Here is a 27,486-nt window from a genome sequence, read left to right as displayed (position 1 = left end):
CTGACAACATGAAATGGGCTAAAAGATTTCATAAAGCGTCGTCTGATCGAAAGAAATCCAGTAACAGATGGGAATCAAAATCATTGACTATGCAGCCATTTCTGTTGTTTTTGGGGAATCCAGTCGACCCACCGAGAGAGCTGTTATTCACAAATGGAGAAATGGAGGCCATTTACCTTTATACAAACCATTTTATATAATATGCTGAATACCTGTTATTCCTTATGGCTCAATAACATATTTGTCTGAATAAGTCCATTAATCAACTAATTTTTTTATATGTTAGTTATTAAAATTGAGTGCTTTTTTTTTTTGTTAAATCAGGTGTGTGACAAAATTTTCAAAGCATTAAATTTTGTTGTATTTTAGTTTACTTTGTCCCTGCTGTGTAGGATATTACGACAAAGCCTTATGAAGAACAGTAATAAATTATTAGTAAATTCAATATATTAGTAAATTGAAACCGACTTCTCTGGTACATTTGTGGTTCTGGAAAAGTTTGAAAAGTTACCTTGGAAAATGCTTGAATTTTACAGTGGGGGAAAAAAATGTACAATCTTTGTTTTTACTCAGGTAATCTTTGTCCTTTGTCATTTAGTAATTATCTGACACACAAGGTAAAACTCTAAATTGGTAAAATCTGTAAGATGCATACATATTTATATTTATTTGTTTATGGAAATGAAAAATAAATGTTTTAGTTTCAGAAAAGTGTGGAAATAAAGTGCAATACCACTTTGTTTCCCTTGTAGAATCAACGTGAAATAATAAATATCCAATTTTTTATTAAATAATATGTTATTTGCAGGTAATAACAAGCTGGGAGGTCAGGACTTCAGCCAGAGGTTGTTCCAGTACACCAGTGAGCGAGTTCGGCAGCAGTTCGGCGTCGCCCCCGTCCTCAAGGAGGACATCCACCGCCTACGACAGGCCGTGGAAGCCGCCAAGCTCAACCTCACCCTCCACCCCAGCGCCTTGATCTCCGTTCCCCTCCACCTTCACGCGCACGATGGCTCTGGGTCCCCTGAGGGGACCGCTCCTCCTCCGGTTCACTTCCAGGTGGAGGTCAGTCGCGAGCTGTTCGAGGAGCTCAACCAGGACCTCTTCCTGAAGATCCTGGTCCCGGTGAAGACGGTGCTGGCCGAGGGCCACCTGCAGAAAGAGGACGTGGACGAGATCGTTCTGGTGGGAGGGTCCACCAGGATACCGCGCATCAGGACGCTGATCAGCGAGTACTTTGGGAAGGATCCCAACACGTCGGTGGACCCCGACCTGGCCGTGGTCACGGGCGTGGCCATCCAGGCCGGCATCATGGGCGGCTCCTGGCCGCTGCAGGTGAGCGCCATAGAAATCCCCAACAGACACCTTCGCAAGACGAACTTCAGCTGATCCTGAACCAGGAGGGAGGGAGGCTGCTGGTTCCTGTTCCTGTCCACCGCGACGCTCCTGGTGGTTGGAGAGAAACGGCCGATACAGGGAGCATCGTGTTTCTGTCTGCAAGCCGAACGTGTGGCTTCTTGAACTTTCTGTTTCCTCCCCGAGTGAGAAATGTGTCAGTTACAAACAAAATGTGTTGAAACACTTTTTCCAGTGTAGGTGACTTAAAAACTCGCTTGCTTTTTATTGCACACTCAGCCTCAGCAGCAACAACCTGTTTAGATGTGTTAACTGCTCTGTAGCAGGAAGTAACATGATAATTCAGGAAGCAGTTTATTTAAACTTTGAAGACTAGCCGGAACATTTTTCATCTATCTATCTATTTATTTATTTATTCTAGTTGCATTTCTCCGAGTGTGTGTGTGTGTGTGTTTTCAGCGGACCTTTGCTCTTCCATCTGCAAGCTGATACACTGCGTGTCGGTGCCTTTTCAGAAAGCTGCTAATCTGTGTGAAAAGCCTCGCTCCATGTTAGCGCTTCTCATGCCGCTGGTTTACTGCAAATCACTGGAACCTGAAGTATGGCAGTACGCTCAGTTCATTTAAAGTTTCTCTGCAGAGGGGACTACTTCCCTCGTAACTCAAGTGTTCCGATGAGGTCCAGACTTTTCAGGTAACAAAGGAGGGAGCGTCCCGGAATGCTCTCCGTTTTTAGTGCCATGGTTTATTTGCCGCTAAGTAAAGTAGAAAAGACACACTCGATGCACTTTGACTCATAACTGTTGGCTATCTCTTCTTTTGTGCAATAACACACTGTAAACACATCAGCTTGGTGTTGGACTGTCTGCTTTGGCGGCTGAAGCTCAGTTCTGGCAGTCCAACAGAGGGACCAAAGTGTTCATCAGTGCCTTGTTTGTATAATACTGTTAAATGTGTTTGTTAAATGCAGAATGTTTAACAGACGTTTATGTGAAATCATGTCTAAACTGTTTAATGTATCTTTTTACAAACCAGATTTGAGCTTTTCTGCCTGTGTAGAAGGTCTCAGCCACGACCTCATAAAGCACCCAACATTCCTTCTGTAAAACATCAGTGTTGTATCTTTTGCCAAACTTAATTTGTAAAAAGAAAAAAAAAAGAGTATAACCTGAATCCATGTTGAATAAGCTTCTGTGTAGAAACTGTAAAGATTACATACGCCCTTATATACAAGACCTAAGATCTATTTTTGTACTGGAAGTTTTCAGGATCAAACCGAAGTTACTTGATAAAGAAGGGAAAATGCTGTGAATCGCTGCTTTTCCACATTAAAATGTCATTCCTCATCAAGTCTAGTGGCCCTTTTCTCAAAAACCTCAACCATATTGTAACCCAGGCAATCCTTATCACACACTGATGGCCCTTTGGTCTCCTTCCAGCCTCAAAGATGAACATCAAGTTAAGATAAATTTTATTTATCCAACTTTAATCTTAGGAGTGTGATGCAGTGTTACTGGTCTGTAAAGATGCACTGAAATGTTGGTCCAATCAAAAATATTTTTATTTCCAATCCAACTATGCTTTTTCTACCTTTTTTTTTTTCTTCCTTTCTTCTTCTTTTCTCATCAAAAATTGTTTGTATCCCCTTGTGGAAAGGTTGGAGGTTTGATTCAGAATAAATGCAAAATTGTGCAACATTTTGCTTTAAAGAATATATACAGCCTATAAGTTCATCAGGCCTCTGAGCAGATGTGAACCACTCACTCAAACCATATGACAAAAAAGAAAAAAACAAGGGTCTTGTTTTAACTTAATTTAACTCAAGATTTTCTTTACTTAGAACATTTCATAGAACTGGCAATATTTGGAGATTATCTGTAGAACAATCAGGATGAATGTTTTTATTCTGTTGCATCACAAGAATCAAACTCAAATGTACAATGAACAAAAGGCGACTGGTTTCCCAGTATGCGCTGCCTGTTCAACATGTAATATCCCTTCAACCAGCTTCACTTTATTTTCCAGTACAGTATTTACACCAGAAGTCACATGCAATACGTTTCCCGACATGAAAATACCAAAGAATGACAGCAAATCAAAGGCCAGCCTGTTCATCTTGTAATGATTAAAGTGTCACATTGTTAAGTTATCCCTATGATTACACATTCGTCATAACACTGCACACAAGGTAAAAAAAATATACCCAGTCAGAATCCATACATTATATTGAACACATTACAAAAGGAAACACAAACAGTTATCCAAGAAAAAGCAAATCTTAACCCCAGAAACCATTTTTCACCAGTTCTTCTGGTTTTACTGGGAGCACTGCTCACACAAAGTCCAGAAGTTTCCAACACTTGGATCCAGTGATCAGAAGTACGGCAGGCGGGGAGTATCAAAATACTTTACATGCACCGTGTGAACATGGAGGAGAAGGCAAAAATGTCTGTAAACAGTATTATCTCTTTAAATATAAATATCAATTTCATGAACTACAGCAGAGACTGAAGGCAGGAGCATCATGCTGCCATAATATTTACAGATCCTAATATAATAATTAACTGCTTTGGAAACTTAGCTTAAAAAAAAAACTGATGGGGAGCCCCTGAACATTTAGATATTGAAGTTGGAATCATCAGATTCAGCTTAAATCAAGTGCGTGTAGTCTTGTGCAATAAACGTAAAGTCCGTGAGGAGAAACAGAAACGGTATTTACAGAGTGTACAGAGCGCAGCGGGGCGTTTCCAGCAGCTCAGGAGGCTGGGAGTTCTCGTCATCAGGAACGATGCTTCCTGCGTCACCGCAGCAGACAGACGGCGCAGAAAATCACTGGCTGATACTCTGATTGGTGTAGGAGTCAAAGCATTGCTCTTCATACAGCTCCTCAGCACTGGCACCGTTCCTCACCTCTAGAGGGCGACAGAGGATAACAAAAAACAAACGTCAGCGTTCATTAACTCCTGCAACTTCCTAACTCCTACTTCCATTGAATCGCTCCATGGACTTACTTTTGCTCCCCAGGGCTAGAGGTTGTCTAGACAAATTGGCCTATAAGATCTCCTACTCTATGTCCCAGTTGGAGGTTTATGGGGGAAGATGAGTGCGAAGAGATGGAATGATGGATGAGGGGAATAAGGGGCAAAGTAGGCAGAGAGGTTTAATGAGTGATGAGGAAATGTTTGGCGGAAAGGGGAGACAGTCACTGCTTGCGAAGAGAATGGATGAGGTAGGATGGTCAGGAGGCGATACGTCACACAAAGGATGCTGACGGGGGAGCCATTACTGAGGCTGAGCTTTGACATGGAAGAGAGGAAGGAGAGCAGCGACAACAATCACAAACACGCACATGCAGGTCGACAGGGATTCCAACTGATTTGTTACTGGTGAGGTTAAGAATTTAAATGGATTTATTTTTTTGGTGGGTGGGGGGGACAGCAGGATCCTACCGGAGAAGATCAGTTTCTCCTTCATGACGTTGATGTCTCGACTGGACGTCCTGACCGCTGCGCTCAGCATGATCTGTTCAGGATTGTAGCTGCGTATGCCGCTCATTCGATACCTGCACGGGTCACAAGGTTTGGTCAGAAATCACACAGAAGGTTGGTTTCAACTCCAAGTACTTTGCTTCCTCTTCTTGCAAAATGAACATGAGGGAAATGGTTTGGGGTGGAGTGGGTAAATATTCAAATTCATCTCTTAAATAATTTCTAAATTTTCACTCAGGTTTGGCTGTGAGACTTTGCTCCTGGAAAAAAAGTCCTCTGCTGTCTGAGGACATGTCTGTTAAAACATCATGGTGGATTAAAGTATCATCTTCATCTCATATCGAAATTAGTTTGACGATCTGAGATATGAAGGTGGATAAAAACACAAGAAATTTCTCACAGGGGTAATTTCTATGACGAAACACCCATATTTCTAGAGTATCTAGAAGATACTCTAGAAATACCCTTTTAATACAACACCCCCTGTTTTAAAAGGGTAACTAATTAATACATGCTAATGCTAATAAATACGTTCTGTAGAACGTTTTGGGTTGCGTCTTTTCAGCGGATAAGCTCTCAGGCTCTTCAAAGAGATTTTTCATGACTCAAAAACCTTCACACAATGGTTCCTAATTTACAGAACTAATGCTTGATTAAAGAACAATCAGGGAAAGGGCATTATGCAAGCGAAGCAATTAATAATGCCGCGCATCCGCTGAGAATACGCTGCATTATTCAGCAGCACTGAACATTTTAATGAACGGACCTTCTGTGCAGCTGCGGTTTACGGTTTTCCCAGTTATATTAAGGATTATTAGTCCATGTGGGACAACATGACCTTTACATTAATGAAAACAACCGTTCTGACGGATTTCATTAACTTAAAGAGTATAACCCACAGTAAAGTCTGAATAATGAGCAGAGGCAGTTAGATATAGAATGTATTTGTTTTGTAGCTTTTATAGGTAAAAACTAATCTTGATTATATTGTCCAACACATTAATATTGGTGAGATATTCCTTTCTAATAGTATTTTGAGGTTTGGGAACATTGATTTTCCATTCCCTTTAGGAACAAGTGGTTGAGAAAACAGGTAGCAACAACAAAGATTCAGATGTAGTAGACTTGATGAAGATGAGAATAAATACAGAAAGATGGTGGAATTGGAGATTGTGAGAAAACTCTGAATAAGATTTTATATAAACAAGGAGAGCAACAATGTAAAAAAACAAAGTGCCAAAAGGTCAAAAAAAAAAAGAAAAAAGCATCAAACAAAAATAAATGTGGGTGTGCAAGAACAGAAACGGGATAAAAGTGGAGAAGACTTGCAGGTCAGAGAAGGTGACCTGGTTACCTGATCATGTGATAGCTGAGAGAAGATGCCAGAATGCAGCAGAAGAGGAGGAGAGCATGCACGGCAGGCAGAGGAGAGAAAGAGAGAGAGAGAGAACAAGGCAGAAAGACAAAAAAAGGACAAAAGAAGGCAGGAGAAAAGAGAGGTCAGTTTAGATGCCGGCAGAAGCTAAGGAGAAAACACACTTGTACCGGATGGTTACAAGGACAGAGAGGGAGGGCGGGGTGAATAAGCTCTCCATCCAACCGGGTGACAACAGGTCTCACCAAAACAAACAAAATCAGTTTTCAGAGAAACACAAACACAGGAGAAGTGTTGAGGGTTAATCTAGAGCTTCCATCAACATGAGGAAAGAAGGCGGCCACAACAGCTAATAAACCAAAATGACAGGCAAAGTAAATTAGCGTTAGTGTTCTCCAGTCATTACTCTAAAGACCAATATTAGCAACTATTATGTAAAAGAAATACTAATAAAGTCAGACAGTCTGCTGTCCATTCGCTCTATGTGACACATTGGACCAGACTAAGCTGTAAATGTGGAAAAAATCCTAACATCAAAATGGAAAAACCTTCACCTTTGTATGTGCACTTGTTTTGACAACAATCACATCATAACATGTTTGTACTTACTTTTGCAAAATGAATATTCCTATGACTACAGCAAAGGAAATGAGGTCTGCAGACACCCATATCAGCTGGTAAGTTCTTGGGCTCTGAAAACACAAACATGCAGTTATCATAAACTTTAATTTTATAGAGTCCACCACCAGATGGAGCCATTTTTCCAAAACAAATTTTCAAAACCCCAAATTGGACACATTATAGTATACTTGGATCTTTTTCCATACTTGGTAAAAGAAGGAGGTGGTGATTTTAAATGAAAAGAATAAATAAGAATGTCAAAAGTGTCACAAATTAGTTTAGAGCGCACAGAAAGCATCTGGCAACGTCAGTTTTCAAACCTTGCTTTAAATTGTCCCTTGGATTTATGTCCGGACTACGACTGGATCATTCCAAAATGAAAATGCTTTGAAATAAACCGGCTCATTGTAGATCTGGATGTATAAGCTCATTGTCAAGTCCTTTGCTTTCTCTTTAAAAAGATTTTCCTACCAGGACTGTCCTGTATTTAGCTTCATCCAACTTCCCTACAACTCTGCACAGCCCCTGATTAAGAAAAGCATGAACACAGAATGACGCTGCCACCATTTTTCACATCAAAGAGGGCAGTGTTTGATTCTTTGCTACATACATTGCATGTAAGCCAGAAAGTTCAATTTTAGTCTTGTAGTGCCTTAACTAAGGTTGAATTTTGCAATGCCAATAAACCTCAGTCTCCAGTGATGTCTAACGGTAAATAGTTGCCATAATATTTAAAGACATTAGAGAAAAGAGGATTGAATACAAAACCAAAAAAAAAAAGAAAAAAAAAGACTTTCTTTTCCTCTCACCTCAACTTGTAACAATCTGCACTACTTTGCTTTAGTCCATCACATAAGACCACAGAATAATAATGCATTTAAAACTGTAGCTGTAATAAAAGAAAATTCAAAAAAGTTCAGGGGGGATTAATTCTTGTGCCAGTCACTACATGTCTTCATTTGAACACAGGAAGAGGAAGTTTAGGAGTTACAACTGCTCTAATCTTGGTTCAAACTGACAGACAGCCCTGCAGATGCCAGAGCAGACCAAACTCGCCCTGAGCTCCACAGCAGGAAGTCAGGGGTCATGTCCACAATACGTCAGGGAAGGGGTCCATATGTTGGACCAGATGGACAGACTGGTCAAACATTATGGATTCATGGAGCAGGAGGAAAGCGGGTCAAAGAGACACAGTGTACCCATGGAGGGAAGTTTCAGTGGATGAATGATCCAGAAACCCAGGAGCTGAGCATTCTCCTCTCTGGGACTCTAAACGAGTCAGATAATGACGGCACACCAGGCACAGAACAGGAAACAAATATGTCCAGCTGAATGATGTGCGCTACATTTGCCTCATAAAAATGTTACGAGAAAAACACATAGACAACTATGTGTCATTTGAAAATAAATATTGAGTAAAGATTAAATGTAATGGGATCTGCAGACACAATGTGACAGCACTTCAGTTAGACTAACCTGCTATTCATAAAATGTATTTCATTCATATTAAACTTTTTTTTTTTTTCCCAAGCTGTGAAGAATCATCTTTAGTCAGAATAATTTCCAAAGTTTCCTGGTAAAAATTGAATTTTTGTCGTTTGTATGAAACTCTTAAATTTCATAGTAATTTTTTTGGGATGACCATGTGTGTCCTGCTCCAGCCTAGAGATTGGTGACTGAAAGAAATGCCATATTAATATCTAAGGGAAATGTCTTACCATGAGCCAGATGGGAGAAGGCACCTTTCTGAGGATATGTGGGGCCTCTGAGGAGACAGCCGACACGCCGCTGCACCACAGCATCGAAAACAGCCACGGCTCGTTGACAGTGTAGAGAGTAAGGCTGATGTTGTTGTTGGAGAAGTTTCTGCAGGCAACAACAAGATTCTTAGAAGCTCCACTGGCAAACAGTCAGATCTCCTCTGGAAGTGATAACCGATCAGGGCTGGGTGTGTGGACCTACGTGATTTCATTAGCGTCCACTTGGTTGTATCTGAGCAGCAGCCCTCTGATGCCAGAGCTGCGCAGATGTTCTGGACTGTGTTTCACCAGCGAGGTCTGGATGAAGCCAGGTGCCCACTGCTTCACCTGCTCTCTCTCGTCATCCTGAGTCCACATCACCTAACGTGAACAACGACGGGGAACACGAGAGTCTGCATTTTCAAAACGGGTTGCATCAGGGAAACTGTTCCCAAGCTACAGACATTTCCCTCGTACCAGACTCTGAAGAAGTCCAGAATTCTGCACTACTTGCAGCGTCTCGTTGATCCATGTGGAGTTGAAGGGGTGATCACGAGGAGGCCTCCGCAATCTGACAACTACTGTGATGTTGTGATCGGAGGCCATCTTGAGAAGCTGCTCCAGGCTGCACACCCTCTGCTTGGAAGTGAGATTCCTTTCCTTCTGGGACATGGAGCTTGCGGTCCAGAAGGGGTCATTCTAAAACAAGAAGATGGGAAAAGCACATGGATTTAAGAGCAATTTAAAGGAAGGGGCATTTTCTATAATATGTCAATTCTGTGGTTGGTTCAGAGAATGAGACTTTTAACGGATAACAAAAAGACCAAACAGAATACAGCAACATTTTCTTGAATGAAGAGCAGTGATGAATTTGAAAAAATAAACTTTTGGCTATCACACCAAAATTAAAATAAACTTTAGTGGCAATAAATTTAATGAAAGACAAATCTACTGAGGTCAAGGCAGCGGTTCTTCTAAATTAGTTCTGCGTTCATGCTTAACTGGATATCTGAATTTCCACAAACCCTTAGGGGAACATGATGGATCAGTGAGTGAGAACACACTGTGCTAAAGAGAGACGGTTAATGGCTTTTACCACACAACTAAATAAGCTCAAATAAGACACTAATTAATTTAGAAATAAATCATGCTTAGTGTATATTAGGAACCAGGAAGTACCTTGAGGAACCACTCTCCTGCGTTGAGCTGCTGCAGATCCGTCCAGTTGAACCATGAAGCTGCTTTTGTTTTTCTGTCTGGAAAAACCTCATCCACGTTTGTGGTTCTCCGCAGGGTGAGGTCATGCATTAGGAAAGGTACGCCGTCCACACTGGTGATCGGACGAGGAATACAAAGTGCAAACCTTTAACAAACTCCCAAATGCAACACACGCTACTTTTTGTCCATCCTTTTAATCATTATATTTTTTATATACGATTTAATTTATTAAAGTTTAGTAACCGTTAATGCACAATTGTAAAGATAAAGAAAAAAAATTTAACTGTTTCCAGTGTACAGGTTTCTACATGACGGTGAATATGAGTAAACATGTTTAAAATAAGTGGAAACTGCAGGTTATAAGCTGGGAGGTCATGTTATTCAAGCTCAGGCTGGTGCACTAAATACTGCAAACAGGACTTCCTGGTCTGGATTATTTCCTATCCAAGGCAAAAGCATGATTCCAGAATTTGAATTTCAAATATTGAATGGGAATAAATAGAATTGGGTCAGGAAAGAATAAGCGTAACTAAGTTAAATACTTCAGTCACAACATACTCAAGTAAAAGTTGAGATTTTGTGAAATACCTAAAAAAAAAACAAAAAAAACTACAAAATACAGACAAAGCCTAAGTGCATGGCAACCTTTTCTCTGTAAAAGTGCCCCAGCTGTGGCTATTATGTAGCTAACCACCCTGAATGTGTGAATGCCTGCCTGGATGTAGTGTGAAGAGCTGTGGAGTCCTGTCAACTACATAAAGCGGTGTACAAGTACAGGCCATTTACCATGTATGGAGCCTAAACAGGGGGGACAGGAATCTCAGCAGATATTTATTTGTGTGGTTTCATTGTACTGCTGCTTATCGATCATTCTGAGTGTGTACCTTATGGCTACGTCAGCCTCCAGTCCAGTGACGTTCATCTGCAGAGCTCGCTGAAACGACCACAGCGTGTTCTCTGGAGCAAGCTGGACACAGAGTCGGAATAAAAGATGAAGTGATTGCAAGTAGGTCATGTCTTAGTTAACGGCATGGAGCAAAGAAATAAAACTATAGAAAACCTAATTGTTCCCATGATGTTCCATGCAGTTCCTCCAGTGAACATATGGGAATGTGTGCTGTGGATTGCTCTTTAACTCAGGTCAATGTCCTGATCGATACTAAAACATCACTTAGAACTGCCCCCCCTCCCTTAGAGACCCTGGGAATACTCAGCTACTGGCTGTGAAGCACGGGGCAGGAATGCCGCTGCAATCAATAATGAGTCATTCTGGGAAACAGAGTCCTGTGATGTGAGCCTTCTTTTTTTTTAATCTCCCAGGCCTGCAGAGGAACTCCTAATTTTAGATTCCACTGAGGATCGATCTCTTTTTTGCAGAAATACCACAGAAAGCAGGGTGTGTCCTAATGTGAGGAACTACTTTTAGCAACTTGTTTTTGTGTTGCGGAGCAGTCATTGGCACGCTGGAGGCATAAATCCTTCAACAGCAATAAATCAATCCATGATTTATCCATTAAAATGAGGTTTTTGTGATAGTATGAGCCTTCAATATACTCTTAAAAACATTTCCACTGGATATGAAATCTGTTCACAGGAAATTTACAATCACTTAGATATTTCTTTAGCAGTCATACAACAATTTATTCAATATATCAGGAAGGGCAACCCCCTTATTATACATTTGTTGGCTACTTTATTTAATTAAGAAGCTAATGTAGTTAAACCAAAAACAACAATAATATAGACCAAAAAAGGATATATTTAAGGGTTTAGCTTTACTTTTAACACATTCTGTAAACCAAAATTGAATGGACTCACCATGGGGACTCCCTGGTGGCCAAACACCTCTGGCCGTGGTTTAAGGGTCCTGGGATCCATGATGCAGGGGGAGGTGATATAAAGTGGCAGAACATAAAGTCCTAGTAACACACTGAGGTACAGCAGCACAATCACCACCTGAAAGACTGGCAGACAGCATAACAAGCACTTACAGATGGTATCCATAGCATGACAATAAAGAGATCATTTTTAGAGGTTTGAAATATTTGCATTCATCACATGAGTTAGATGAGCAAACAGATATCTCTGTCATATCTGTACAAAGGCATAAAGATACAGTAAACAGCTTGTTAACATGGAGGGGAACAGCCACAGTAAAATCATTTATATCGTAAAGGCATTTATACCTTCTGAGCCTTTTCACATTGCAATAACAAATTTTAATGTACTGGGCTTTAGACCCAATTAGCACAAAAATTTGAAAATGTATGATTTATTTTGGATGTCTGTGTTGGTTTACCACATAAAATCTCACTAAAAAGTGTGGTTGCATGAGGCGTGTGAAGCATTTTGAAAGATGTAGCCTTGGTCTGTCTGTACAAGCCAGAATTCACCATCAAAACTTACTGATTTGCATGCTGCAAAAATGTTTCCTCAGTCTCCACAGAAACCAGAGTGAAACAACAAACTGTAGTTTTGCCGTGTGTTATGTGCCAAGATTAGCTACAGTAGGAAGAGGCTGCTGTGAATATCGACTATTATACTGCAGCTACACACAGCAGCCAACATGATGGCACTCAGGATCCAGCTCGGAGTGAGCGAGCGATTATGGCTGTGAATGTGGGCTCCCACACAGACCTACACAGACGCACAGGAGAATGTATTTGTTTCAAGGTCAGGTCCGGGGCAGGGTCGAGTGGCCAACTCCTGTTACACACAGGAGACTCGTGGATGGCCTTCATCCACCCTCGCACCTTTGATTTTCAAACACTGCTGTGCATTACATCAGGTTCCATGTGAGATAATCTAACCAAGTTCTTAAAGTCTCCTTAAAACATAGAAAATAAAGAACGACTCAACATCCATTTTACTAGTATTTAATTTCTCTCATAGAGTCTGAGTGACACCATCAAGTCCAATGTAAAAAAGCTGAAAGTAAATATTTAAATATTTGGCAAGTATTAAAGTCATTACAGGAAAAGACAGTACTTCTGAACAAATGGAAGATGTAGCCTTGGTCTTCTTCCAGTTTCTTTTTAAAGTCTGTTTGGCTGTGAACACAACAGTTTGACCTCAGTCACATGAAATAAGTCTAGATTTTGCTATAATTTTTTTTTTTTTTTTTTTTTTCCTTGGGATTTGATTGGGAGTCGCTTTTTTAAATCTTGTACCGTTCAGATGACCTGCTGTTTTCATTATGGGTGCTTTCTATTTGATGGATGTGAAATGTATCATTAGTCCATAAAAGCTAAGAATGTTATGGAGTTAAAAGAAATAATCTCAAAATAGATAACATACAACCACTGATGGGTGGAAGTTGCAAACTAAAGTTGAAAGTTTTCCTCCAGTACTACTTGGCGATCAGTTAGGAAGTCGCTACATAGACTACACTAAATCTCAGCAGCAATAGCAGCAAGTTTATGCTAAGGGCACCAATGTCAACAAGGCTAGGAATAAACTGTCAGAGCTGCAAGTCTTCAAAACGAGTTCTAGACTCAAGGACAAAACAACCTCCATCTCTGGGGAGAAAAAGAGGTTGGGGGAATGTTTATCACACACACCATGGAGGAATGTTTATCACACACACACCATGGATGAAGGGCCTGGCCTCTGTCTACACCTAATTAATCATTCACCAGCCTTTGTGAATGTGTGTGTGTGAGAGGCACTCAGACTGTCATATCACTTCATTGCATTAAAACACATTGCAACTCTACAAATACTGACAGCTCTGGTAAAAATATGTAAAAAGATTCTCAATAAAGAGATCTTGTGACATGATCTCAGACAATTGTTAAAAACAAGTTTTAATTACTGCTCTGACTGTAGATATATGCAGGTTTAGGTGAATATGTATTTTCTTGTAGCGATTACAACCAAGTAGCAGTTTCTCAAAGTTCTTAACTTAAAGTAGACATCGGCTAGCTGCTACACACTCGGCAGCACTAAAAGCGATTCATTAATCTTAGCCACTTCACAAAAGGTATTTAAATTAGACTGATTTTCATGATTTAAGGATTTTGTGCTACAGAACTGAATGACTCACATTTTTACATTTGGAAGGTGCTGTAACTTGAATCATAAACATACTTGTTTTTTCTGCACGTGCAACTTGTCCTGCAACAATCCATGACAAGGCTGTGGCTGCAGCAAGAGCCCCTACGTGCAGGAACGGACCTGTAGCCTGGATGGAACACAGGATACAGACAAATGGAGGCAAAACAAGTAAGAGAGAGAAGGACAAGAAATAAAGTCAAAGGAGATACACAGGCACAAAATAACAGTCATTATCTTGAGCCAAGACACCAGTGACACAGTCTGGCAATGCTAAAACCTATTATTTGGAAAGACATTCAATTTTAAAAGACCACAGTTACTAAGGAGTATTTGCAGCCACTTCAAACATTACTTGTAGTACATAATCTGACATGGATATACCAATGCAGTTTAAAGCAAAAGTTTGTATACATTAAAAAAAAAAGACTTAAGCACCTTTTTTTTCCCCCCCATACTGTATGAAGTTTAAATCAGATCTAATTTCTCTTGTTTTAGGTCAGTTAGAATTACACAAAATTATTCTTGTTTGCTAAATTTCACAACAATGACAGGGAGAATATGGCAAATATGTTTTTAGAAATGTCTTGAAAATCAGAGGTTTGCATACATTTCCTCAGTTCTCAATTCTAATCCACCTAAAACGAGAGACATTTGTTCTGATTTAATTTCAGAGAAAGAGAGACGAATGTTTCTTTTTTATTTGGGTGTATATAAACTTATGGTTTCAACAGTAAGCCTGTCAGATTTTTATTAATTTGATAAATATTAAAAAGAGAAACATGTGGATCACTTTGACATGCATTAAATGTTACATATTATATATTACTCTACTAATTGCAATGCTGCATACATAAAAGAATTACCACCCCTACACTTTGCATCATAAAACTGCCTCTACTAAAACTTATCAACTCTTCTACGTTAATCATCAACAAGGACTTTGGGAATTTTGTGTCTGACCTGCAAGGAGATGGGGATGATATCCCACTCTTGTGTCCATGTTTGATTAACTGATATTATCCCAACAATAGTGGTGAGTAAAGAAGCAGTTACTCCTATCTGTGCAGAGAGAGGAGAAATAAACAAAGAAAACAAAACAAAAAACATAATTATTAGTAAAATTGCAGAATAACCCAATATACATTTTGTGGTCGCATAGTGTCTGGCAACTTTATTTAGTTAGTAGTCTTTATCTAGTTAACAGCCTGAAGGTTTTAAGTTCAGGATGAATTGAACTGACCAGCAATAAATGAAAACATTTGCAAAAACAAGACAAAAAACACAAGCCTACGCTAGTTACAACTCAGATAAACATATGCAAAATTCATCCACCCCCTTACACCTCACAGTTACACAAACACACACAATCTCACTTTGTTGGCACGTTACCTTATGAAGCCAGTGCAAATTCAACTGTTGCCCAAGTGCAACATGGCAAAGTGCTAAAACCTGAAAAGTGCAAAAACAAGAAACACCCACACAAAGTACAGTTTAGAAATCAGTATTATGCAGTAATCTCAATGTGCCAAGCTGGGCCTTATGATGAGTTCAAAGCATTCTCTGTGAGAGCATACTGACCATTAAAAATGCAATGTAGGTGAATCCAGCAGCAGTTGTTGCTAGGATGGGAACGGTTCCATCAGTCCACTCCCCAGAGTTATTGTACAGGAACCTGCAGAAACAAGAGATTTCATAATGTTTCTTCTAATGATTATTCATAAACCACAAAGAAGCAATAAAAGCCATAAAAAACACAAGGTTTGGTTGTATTCAATGTAATCCAATGATTGATGTCCATTCATCAATTCATTCATCCTTATGGCTGGATGGACTAATTGATTAGACCTGCACAATGTCAGGAAAACAAGCTATATAATATAGGGTTAGTATTAGTGGCGATGATGACAACACTTAGCCTTATTGACATGTTTGCAGATATAAATATTTCCCATGACATGTCAACTAATGCACCGTAATACTGTACAACCAGAGATGTCATATTTAAACTACAGCTCAAGAAAAGAGAGGCAATTCTTAGTTCTTAATTCTTTTTAATTAAATCATCAGTCCTAAATGGTTCATGATTGCTTTTCTACTTCAGGCATGGCTGCCACACTTTAAATAAACCTAGACTCAAAGAAAGTAGCAACAATTACTTTCAATAATAGTAAGATTTCAACAAGATTTTAGAGACTGTGAGTGGATACCATCACAGAGTTATATGTATTTTAAGTAGTGCTAAAAAGACCAAAAAACTCACGGTGACTCATTTTAGAGGGAGTACTGGTTCCTTTAAGACTTTGACAAGCAAATTATAACACTCAGGAGGCCATGGCTTAATCATAGTTATTATTAATTTCATGGAAAATTGACAACTATTTTTTTTGTCACTTTTTAAGCTTTAATTAGGGAACAAAAAATGCATCACTAGACTATGAATAATGTTTTTATCCATCCCTCCTGATTCACACACACAAAAATACATACAGGATAAACACATTTTGCTCATCCATTTTGTGACACTATATAAATACACACAAAGCTGCAGAAAAAAAGACATAGGCAGGAGTTCTGCCACATCAGCTAGAAGTATTAATCACAAGTAAAGCCTTATCAGTGATTTAAGAGGAACAAGGTCTCTTGTGAATGCATTTGTTCTGCAGATGGGCTCCGAGTCTCCCTGCAGCTACATCACAACAGAACATATAATAAGGAAGCAGAGATGTTATTGCTCTACTTATCTGCAGAGGGAAAAGAAAGTAACATTGCTAATAAAAAGGGGAAAAAAGACAGAGAGACATAAATATCAGTAAACAAACTAGTTACTGCTGTTGAAAGTGCACTTGGCATTAATTTAGGAAACTCAGAAACAAGAAACAGGAAAAAATAAATAAGACAAAGAAAAGGGTAACAGGGTAAGTAGTGAGATAATTATTCAACTACAACACTGAGGTGTCATACATACTCAAGAATGCAATACAGAGAAAGGACATTATTAGAAAGTGACTTTGCAGATGTCCCTGAGAGTGGAAGCATGGGGGATGGGAAAGGAGGTAGGAGCAGAAACCATTATCCACCCCCATGTCAAATATCTAATAATAGTAACCATGTGTAGTTATAAAACAAAATATATACACCCTACATGTGACAAATCAGTATATATTTTTAACAGTCTGCCTGGAGTTGAATGAATCTGTCCCGTTTCTTTGGTTTCTAATCTTCCAGTAACTTTATGAACATGAAGATTTATTAATATATGGATTTTACCTACTAAAAACAGTATAAAGCTGCTTTTGTTGTGTTACAAGCACAAACTAGCATGCATATCATCCTATAAACTTGTGCTTGTTCAAGAGAAAGTGGGGCCGAGTGATTTACAGTACAGAAAATGTTGGATGAGCCGTCTCTCTTATGTAATGTTGTAATCTACGGAGGCCTGGGTGGTCTCTGCTCAGATTAAGGATGAGGAGAGATTAAACTCCTGATTTAGGAAATCAACAAGTATGACCAGCATGTGCGCAGTCACGGCAATATGCTGGCCGCCTCGTGGCTTCAAGTTGAGCCTAGTAAACATGGAGCGGCAGTCGCTGCGTCGACGCAGTACTCACCAGTTGAATTCATTGTAGTCGTTGTCTGCCTCCCACCAGAAGTAGGACCAGATGAGCAGCAGAGAGAAGGTGAAAAGGAGGATGAGAGACCACAGCAGCTCCCACTATATATTGACAAACAGAAAAAAATTCCACACATAATCAGTCCTTTATGTAGAGGACGGTAATTTATCTTACAAATGCTACTGAAGGTACCCCAAGAATTCAGCCGGTCACTGGAATCTTCCAATTTCACACTCGATGTGGAATCTGGTATTTTAGATTCTGATTCTAGTCCCAATGCAAGTAGATATCATTCATGGCAGTATGCTTCCTTAAGATTCATGTGTTATGATAAAGCAATATTTTATGAGTGTTTTCTTTCTCTCAAAATGGAAAGCCGGATACAGCTTCTACTTACTTTTCAATATATTCAATGGACACATACTGAATATCCTTTGATATGAAGCACATTACATTTTCAGGTATGAAAAAAAGCAAAGGTTTCATGTTAAGAAGTAAATAAGACATTGTAGTTCTCCAAGGCTGGGTTTTAACTACATAGAGACATTTATCCATCTAATGTGGAAAACTTTATTGCGATACAGAAAGTGACAACTGTGTTGAAAAATAGTTTCATTTTATCACCTTATAAAAACGCTGTTGAATCAGGTTACATTTTCAATTTAATCTATAAATTTATTCATTTATAGATTCGACAGTAAATTTGCAGGTCAGAGTTGCACCAAACTCTACGATTGGAGATCAACCACAAAAATGTCTGAATGATTAATGGGAATTTTTTTTTATAAATTCTGCCATAGTAAACACAATGTAATGAGATGTGCACAGAGAAAACTAAACTTTCCAGAGGTATTGCAAGGCTTTAAATGATTAACTTTCTTCTGATTAGAACCTGAAGTCAGTCTGATAACAGACCTCTGCTGAGAGTATTCCCTTCTACGCTCTGCTCATTATAATTGAATAACTTTTAATAACTTCACATGCTGCCATGTCTAATTGCTGTCCTCGTCACTCTTGCACTTTGTACCATGAAAAACTTTAAATGGACCACATCTTCAGATGTAAAAAGAAAAAAAAAAAACTAAAAAACTCACGTGAGGGTTAAGAGATAAGACACCGGCATGCAGGGCAGACATATCTATTTACAATACATAATGTGTATAATACAGTAACCTTTCAGTAACCTCTTTTCTACCAGCAGGATAAAAGCCCGTCATTTCACTCTGAGCACTCAGAGTGAATTCGGAAATCCGCCAAATTAATTTATAATCCTATCAAGATTGCACGTTTATGGGGACAACCCTGACTGCAGTGTCGAGATAAAGTCACTGCGTGAACACATCTCTGCTGAGGGTCAAGGATCAGATCATTATCACCTCAGACAGCTGAGGAAACTCCCAGGTGACACAGCCTGACTAGCCTGCTTTTTTTGCTCCCAATACCAAAACTGTGTCTGAGTGGACTGAGTTACTGTTACAACAAAAAATTTACACATTTTTTCAAGTACCGTGATTAAAAATCTTACAACATAAAAGATCTAAAGGTTTTCTGGAACAATCTTAATCCGTGTTTAATCATGTTTTTATCTCATTGTAATAAATAAATAAATACATAAATAAATATTTTCCTCTCACTTCCACTTTCAGATACGGTAATGAGAGAACACCTGTGGTTAAATGCCGTGACTGTTTCATAGGAAAAAAGGAAACAAAAGGACTACGACCTATTTGCAAAGAAGCAGTTTTTTTTTTAAGATATCCCATAAATTGTCACACAAAACAGGTAAATTTAACTCTGTAGGCTATTTTCATACCTTTTATAATCATAAAGCTGCATGGTCCTGCTTACCAAAAATAATTTTGTAGAAAAATCCATTCTAGGAAGAACATTTTGCAATTATTTTCAAAAAGAAGCTTAAAAAAAACACCACCAAAAAAGCCAGCATACCTACATTACATTCCAAAGAAAGGCCGTCTTATGATAAGAAAATCAGTTTTTGTTACAGAAAGCTGCCAAGGTCTCTGTTGGCACAAAACTAATCATGAGAACGGACTGACACCAGTTCCCAGGATCCTTAATCACAACTGGAAACACCTGGGACAGCCGACCTTGGCCCGTAGAGGACGAAGTTCTCTGGTTCCCCCCCACCACAGCATCCCTCTGGATAAAAACAGAGGACACCTGGGGAACTGTGATGCTCCAGTCAAAACTATACCGATATTTTCTAGATCCCTTGCTATATTTTTGGGACTTGGAGCATATCTGTTTAATGTATTTTTTAACGTAAAATGTTAATTTCCCTTTGGGATCAATAAATTATTTTTGAATTCGAATAACTGAGCTAAAATAGCCTTCACAGAAGGAATCTGGTATTTTTACAATAATCAAGCACCCTCCAAAATTATTGATGCCTTCTCTACAAAACAAAGCTTTGAAATGATCGTAAAGAACAAGTGATCCCAAAATGTTAATTTGCTGCTGAGTTTGTTTAACCTCCTTCACCTTCATGCAGTTCTGATCATTTATAATTTTATCAAGACCCAACATAAAAAAGTAAATAAACAAACAAACAAAAAACAAAAAAAACAATATTTATAAAAAATAGCTTTCTGGTCTGAAAGAGTTAAAACTGTGACATTAACCTGATGTTATTCTGGAGTCTTATTTAATTTCTGCGTGACCACAAACACTTTGCTGTGTGTAATGTGCTCTCATGTTCTCTGTTCCCCTTTTGTCCCACACTCTACAGTGAAGCTCGATCAGGCCGACATGATTTGATCTGCCCTGCTGATTTCACATCAACTTTCTGCATGACTGGCTTTTATTCCAGCACAAGACTTTGTGCATGGCCCCGACAGAGCGACAACACAGATCTATTAGAACGCAACAAGCATTTGAACAATAAAGAGGAGTTTATGCAGACAGAAATGCATGCCACGCTTCTGATTTTTAAACAAAATTATGGGATTGAACTGTATTTGGGTCATCAAAAAATAAGGTTTTAAATTACAAATACTAGAATGCAGAAGAAGTAGGTTAAATTTCTGTGGAGCTCATCACCACTGAAGTTAAAGACAAAGAAAAACAAAATACACAATATATTTATTAATATTAGCCCAGAGTTATTTCACTCCCAATCAGCCCTCGACAATTTAATACAGTGATATTGCAATGATAGTAGATTTGCGATACATCGCGCAGCTCTAAATCTAGGGACAGAAGTGCTTTCTTACTATAAGTTTGAGGTAATGATCCTAAAAACTGGACCACACCAGTGCTTCACACAGACAAAATATTAAAAAAACTTTCTAAAAATAAAGTATGTTGAAGTAATAAACTCTCAAAAACAAACGCTTGCTTCAACTGGGGAAATTTAACACCGTCATAAACTTCTTTTATTAAAACAGAAGTTGCCTTGGTGGTGAAACAACACTGGCCTTACATTTTTAATCTCGTCTAACAAAGTGAAGCTTTAGGGCGTCCGGGAGCCACAACAATACAGGACCACCAACATGATCATCTAATAAACTGCTATATGAGATTACTTTTATTCTTTGACTTCCTGTCTGAATATCTCTATTTGTCTTTTGTGACTCAGTCGAGTGGAGCGGACTGCAATACTGCATTTAATAAAGAAGCTTATTGGATTGGTGCTATGCATCTGCAGCAATGCTCTTATGGTTTAGGAATCAGTCAACATGGAAACGCAAAGAACAAATCTTTTCTTATTTTAGGAGGAGATTTTAGCCGGAGCAGATCTGTGTGAGAGGTTAGACATGAAGGAAAAACAACTCTGCTCACGTTGTTTTAGCAAAGACATCCACATTTCAACAGAGAATTACAAGAAAGAGGACAATTCAACATGTGTTAGCACATATTGCATTATTTGCTTTCATTTATTGTTCCTGCATTTAGCAGTAATGCCATTTCTGGGTGCTCATCTCTACATCAATGCTTCTGATTCTAAGCTAGAACATTATTTCACCAACAGGTTTATATTGCAGATGAACATTTCCCCATTCGTTGTAAAAAGATGCTAACTGTAGCCGTCCTCTCTGATCATCTCATTTCAGTTCCCTTTCTGTTGCTGTACACGAAGCAAACAGCATGGCAGCTTGACTTGGCATTCCTCAACATACCGACACTGTGGGATGCCCTCGAATCCCAATTTATACAATACAGGCAGATAGTTTCTGTGAAGCAGAACGTCTGTCACTTGTCACATTCCTGAGCGTATCCAGATTAGTCCCTGGTATCTCGAAAGCTGTCCTGCACGGCTGGAGTTCAGCTGCACAACTACACAATGTAATCCGCTTCCCTTGTCATCTTAAAAAGTAAAAAAAAAAAAAGAATCCAACAATTTAATACCCAAGTTCACTTTCTAAAAAAATATATTAAATATATTTCCCATGACACCACATATAAGAAAAGGTAATTGAATTGGGCATAGCATGTGGTAGCAGGAATCTAGGCCGCATTCCAGACAAGATGCCAGAGTCAGCAGCTAAAAAGGCTGACCAACTCAGTTTTCTAGCTCTTATTAGCAATAATAAATCTGGAAACAACCGCAGTACAGTGAACCCATCTTCCATTATTTACAGTTGTTGGCGAATATTCGTGCAATAACATTTTTTTTAAGCTTAACTCATTATGTAGGTCCTGCAATCGCAGGACATTCCTTATGCTCAGAGGGTGAAGCTGTCGTTTAATTACTGCTCAACACATGTAATACTGAGAATATTCAGGCCCTCAATGACGTTCAGATAAAGTTACAGCAACCTGAGCCGACATGATCTGCTGCAGGCAACACAAGCCTGAAAGGGAAAATAGTTAAAATGGGTTACTACCTGAAGTGGTAAAGGTGATAAAAGTGGATATTTCATGGTATTAAAAAGCTACAGTTTCAACACCTGCTAAAACATTTTGTCACATCATCTTACAATGTCAATTTATTTTATTAAAATGCCAGACAGAGAGCTGTAGAGACTTCCTCATCTGCTGCTGCCTACTGTACATCAGCTGGCTGAAAAGGGCTACAATAGCTTTCCATGCTAAGAGGAAAGCTACATTTTCTTTTTTACGATAATTTTCTCCACAAAAAGTGTAGGTCTTCTCCTATGTTTCAGTTGAAGTTATTGAATCAAAATCTCTTTTGTAGAGTAGCTTCATGTCCAAGTGACAAAAAAGCATTTTATTGAAATTTTTCGTTAAATATCTCAACGTCGTTGTAAAGCCTCTTTACAACGACGCTACAAATGACGCAAAAGTTGCATTGTGTGACTCACAACAGCAACAAAATGATTAAAAGCTGACTGGACATCAATAAACGGAGTGAATGAAGACCAGCTCAATGTCCACTGAAGGCTGGGAAACTTTGCTCCTATTTTTGAAGCCTTTGTGTGCCTAAATGGAAATTCTCTCAATTATTACTGAGAGGCCAGATCGGCTTGCACTGCATGACGTGAGCAGTCTTCCTACAAAGCACCTTGGACACAGAAAGAAGCAGCACCACCGACACCTGCTCGGTCTGAATGTCTCACTACAGTGAACAGAGAGAGAGAGGGAGAAAAAAAGACATTGTATGATCCACTTATAGATTATGAATGAGTCCAGCAGCAGTTTCAACATGAGGTTCTTGGTTCTCACGCCTCTGGGATTGGATTGGATCGGGTAGAGTTACATGTACATGATGCCTCCCCTTGATTGGCCACAGTTTGCTTACCGGGTTGTTTAACCAATCTGTCCTGAATGACGTCACTTCAGTTTGAGCCAAGGTCCATTCTCAGAAGCAAGTGAGCCACTTCAACCAGGCAAATTATTTTCACAATTAACAGTTTTTAATGGAAGCCATATTGGAATCAGCAGGAAACAGTTAATTTATATATGTATATATATTTTTTTTTTAAAGATTACTGAAAGCATCAAAACAAGACTAAAGTCTCTCTTGTGCGCTTTTAATGATTTTTACGTGAAACACTGTCAGTTCACTGCAGGGCATGTAAACAAGACAAAGAAAAAACATTGTATTGAAGCTAGTGGAAAGAAACAGCCTGCACTTTGCATGCGCTAGCTGACTGTTTGCTCCCTGCACTCCAGAAGACACAAGCTGTCAAAGCAGAGGATGAGCACAAAAATGCTCACACAGCGTTTTTCAGTTGACCTGAAAGATTACCACTTGGGATAGGAAACAGATCTACATGGTGTCAGATTTCCACCACAACCGAAGCAGATTTATTTATTTATTTATTTATTTTTTTTTTACATTCTGAGTTATATAGGCCAGGTAAAACTAAGGATTCAAACCTGCCTGTGTCGTTTCTGCTCAAGTTAGATGTATTCTAAGTCAACAACTTCATGGATGGAGTTTAATCACCAGTTGACATGATTATTTATACCCAAGGTTTTTGTTGTTCTACAGGATGGCATGTGGGTATGAATAAATAATCTAACTCAGCATCTGAGTGCATTGGAGAGCACACACCTCTGCACTCATTGAGTTTATTGCACCAACACAACCTGTGTGTCCTTTCCTAAATAGAGGAAGAAGGCAGGACAAATGGATCATTGAGTGCATGTTGGATCCTGTCAAGCATCAAATATCAGAAAATACAACCACAAAGATCCAAACCTTCAAATGTGATCCAGAGAATAAATCGGACATGTAACAGCACTATGTCATTTTTATCTCGGCTTTAATGATTCAATTATTTAAATTCTTGAGAAGGATCTGCCATCAGTTTCATTATCCGTTACCTTTTGTTTATAATAGATAAAGACAGAAGGTAAACTGGCAGCTACAAATACCATAAAGTCCTGAACCAACTCCACTTACACTACAGAAACAAATTCAAACAGCAAACTACATTCACAGCAGCTCCTCTTGCTACAAGAAATGCATGCTTTTTTTGCCTCGTGGTCCAAAGAGTTGTCTTTTTTTTCTTCATTTTAAATGAAAACAAAGGTAGCATTTGAAGATGGAAGAAAACAAATGACAAAAGTGAGGACGAGTGGAATGTGGTTTGTTCAGGCTACTGGACTGTCAGCTGAGAAGCTAATCTGCAAATAACCTGCAGGAAAGTCAATTATCCGGTTAGTTTTCATTCCCTAAATAACAGAAAGGAGTACAGGCCGGCAGAGTACATCACAAATTGTGTCCAATATTCCTACTCCAAAGGAATGTTGGGAAAGCAATAATTGTTGACCTTCATATTCATGTAATATTTAGTCAGTTGGACAGAGTCCCACGGCAGCAGATGCTCACAGCTGACATGAACATTGGACGAAATGCTAACGGTCAGACAGTGATGGGAGAACCAAAAGAAAATTTGCAAATTTTGCAAATTTTTTCATCATTGCAAGATTTACCCATATTAATCTCCAGCCAAAGATCTTCTAATATCATGCAGCTGTAAATTCTGTGCACATTGCTGCAGGTGTGCTGCAAAACCTATGATTAGACAGAAGTCCAAATTAAAACCCCAAATAGCAATGGAAGAGCTAGAGACCACTGGCCGTGATCTACACAATGAGTGGCAAACAAAGAAACCGTGGACACAAACTGTTGGAGAAACACCGCGGACTAAAGAGTCAGGCACATTTCTCAGGCAAATCCTTTTAGAAATTGCTCTTGCCCTTTAATTGGACATTCCAGCTCTTACATTTAAAGAAAAATGTCCTTCAGCAATATAATTTGTAGAGCAGAGACATTGCTTTATGAAAATTTTAAAGTGAAATAAAAAAATGGGCACAACATCCACACTATCCCAAGTGTGGAATATATTTAATAATGAAATCTTCCATTTTCACCTTCTATCAACACGACTTCAAATCTTTGGAGCTTTTAGAGATTTATTTTCCTAAGTAATTTTGTGAAATATACATAGAACAAAATAAAACAAGGTACTCAATAGCAGTAATTAGATGCAAACAGCTGTATCAGTCTACAGCTCTCTTGCAGGCCAGCTATGCAACTACTGTGGACGAAGCCTCCTGACAACATAATCAGGTCTCATTCATGACTAGCCTGATGTGAGCCCATGCACACAGCTGAGGGTGTACACAGCTAATTATCTTCAGAGATAATCATTGGAAAACAGAGCCAGCTTCACCTCTTTCCTACTGTTCTCCTGACATTTGTCATTGCAGCAATAATGGAACTAATCATTCAATCAATGGGCCTCTCACAGAAAGTGCACAACTGCGCCATAAGAAAAAAATAATACATATCTGATAGGAACCAAATACGTGATGCACATGACGCGGGTCAATCATGTTACATTATTAGCTACTTTGGGAAGTTAAATCTATGCTTCCTAAACACTCACCTTTCCCATCAATATTTATGTTACTGTAGTTTGAATGACGCTAAATAAAGGTAGCTAAACACAGTATTTTTGGCCTGGAGTCACGATTTTCTTCTTTATGTGATGCATAAGAATGCGGGTGAGACCATTTGCTGACATGATAATTATTAGTTTTGCACTACCGCCTTCATGGATAGGTGTATGATCCACTTGTAGATTATGAATGAGTCCAGCAGCAGAAGAAAGAAATGCTTTATTAAAAAAACAAAAAAATAAATAAATAAATACGAAGAAGTTCACTGTGCAGTTACAGCAACCATGTAGGGGACACAGTCAAAATGGAAGAAGGTGATCTGGTCACTAGAGATCAAAGTTAAAACTTTTTGAAGCAAAATGCTGCGAACAGCATTTTTCAGATTCTGTGAATCGTGGTGTTGAAAGCATCGTGCTGCGGCGATGCTCGTCTTCTGCAGGGACAAGGAAGCTGGTCGAAGCCGATTGAAAGATGGATGGAACTAAATTTAGGGTTTTCCTGGAAAAAAAAAAACCTGTTCTAGGATGCAAAAAATAAAGATTGGGGCAGAAATTTAACCTTCCAGCAGAGAAAACACTCCACAGCTATTGTTTCAATCAAAGCCTATTAATTGGTTTAGAAGGGTTGTATAAATCCAACTCAGAACCTGTGACGAAGTGTAAAAATGTCTGCTATTATTCACTCTCCGCCTAAACGGAGTGATTGACAGATTTTGCAAAGAAAAGTGAAAAAAAATTCAGTTTAAGATCTGCAAACCCTGAAGCAAAAGGGTTGACTTCGAACGGCTGAATATACATAACTCATGCCACACTCTTCAGATTATAATTTCCTCCAGAATGATGTCCAACCTTGTTGAGGCTGAAATTCAAATCTGTTGGTACTTTTCAAAGAAACCGTTTGTAAAACTGCATATTTTGTCAAAGTGAAAATAGTTTTAAACCAGGTGATATTAGGAGAGCATTTAATATATTTGATCTATTAGGCATTGTTAGAGCAGTAAATCATGTCAATTGGGTATAATTTTTCATGCACCGTTTAGTGTTACATTAGAGCTGACAACAGCTGAACCACTTAGTTTCCCTTAAATAACATAAAAGAGAGAAGATAGTGTGAAGGTTATTTAAAAATAGGCCAACAGCTTTGTCTCATCACCTAGCAGTCGTTCTGATTCTGTAGTAAAGGTGAGAAATCTACAAACCAAAATTAAACGTTCTTATGAGGAGAAGCTTGTTCGGGAAAAAGAAAGAAAGGGGGGAGCTCAAGCTGCCTCTCACCTTGGTGGTGTTGTCATGTGACCTCTGATAGCGCTTCCACCTGCACCCATAGATCCCAGTGATACATGACANCCAAGCTGTGAAGAATCATCTTTAGTCAGAATAATTTCCAAAGTTTCCTGGTAAAAATTGAATTTTTGTCGTTTGTATGAAACTCTTAAATTTCATAATAATTTTTTTTGAATGACCATGTGTGTCCTGCTCCAGCCTAGAGATTGGTGACTTAAAGAAATGCCATATTTATATCTAAGGGAAACGTCTTACCATGAGCCAGATGGGAGAAGGCACCTTTCTGAGGATATGTGGGGCCTCTGAGGAGACAGCCGACACGCCGCTGCACCACAGCATCGAAAACAGCCACGGCTCGTTGACAGTGTAGAGAGTAAGGCTGATGTTGTTGTTGGAGAAGTTT

At 38.9% G+C, this 27,486-nt stretch overlaps 3 protein-coding genes across 3 annotated transcripts in view; 1 reads left to right on the top strand and 2 right to left on the bottom strand.

Annotated features, from left to right (window-relative positions):
- hspa13 (heat shock protein 70 family, member 13) overlaps positions 1–3,939 on the top strand; it is a 6,068-nt gene extending 2,129 nt beyond the window's left edge. Inside the window, exon 5 of the mRNA XM_007562787.2 lies at positions 809–3,939. Coding sequence (XP_007562849.1) covers positions 809–1,389 — 581 coding nt within the window. The 3' untranslated portion in view covers positions 1,390–3,939. The remainder of the gene's footprint in view (positions 1–808) is intronic.
- On the bottom strand, positions 3,224–27,242 carry LOC103145393 (glycerophosphodiester phosphodiesterase domain-containing protein 5-like). Its single transcript, XM_016676731.1, has 17 exons — positions 27,230–27,242; positions 27,075–27,151; positions 17,461–17,564; positions 15,431–15,524; positions 15,242–15,301; positions 14,813–14,911; positions 13,886–13,979; positions 11,615–11,760; positions 10,681–10,763; positions 9,758–9,908; positions 9,056–9,277; positions 8,802–8,959; positions 8,558–8,705; positions 6,828–6,910; positions 6,198–6,212; positions 4,805–4,917; positions 3,224–4,267 (listed from the first exon to the last, which is right to left on the bottom strand). The coding sequence occupies exons 1-17, from the start codon at positions 27,240–27,242 to the stop codon at positions 4,185–4,187; spliced, it is 1,743 nt and encodes a 580-aa protein (XP_016532217.1). The 3' UTR covers positions 3,224–4,184.
- The window catches only part of LOC103145374 (glycerophosphodiester phosphodiesterase domain-containing protein 5-like), a 28,783-nt gene continuing 28,443 nt past the window's right edge, over positions 27,147–27,486 (bottom strand). The window contains exon 13 of the mRNA XM_007562786.2: positions 27,147–27,486. Coding sequence (XP_007562848.1) covers positions 27,321–27,486 — 166 coding nt within the window. The 3' untranslated portion in view covers positions 27,147–27,320.

The sequence above is a fragment of the Poecilia formosa genome, unplaced genomic scaffold (genome assembly GCF_000485575.1).
Source record: "Poecilia formosa unplaced genomic scaffold, Poecilia_formosa-5.1.2 Scaffold141, whole genome shotgun sequence".
Lineage (NCBI taxonomy): Eukaryota > Metazoa > Chordata > Actinopteri > Cyprinodontiformes > Poeciliidae > Poecilia > Poecilia formosa.
The sequence above is the reverse complement of the archived record's forward strand: the minus strand, read 5'-3'. Positions and strand labels throughout refer to the sequence as shown.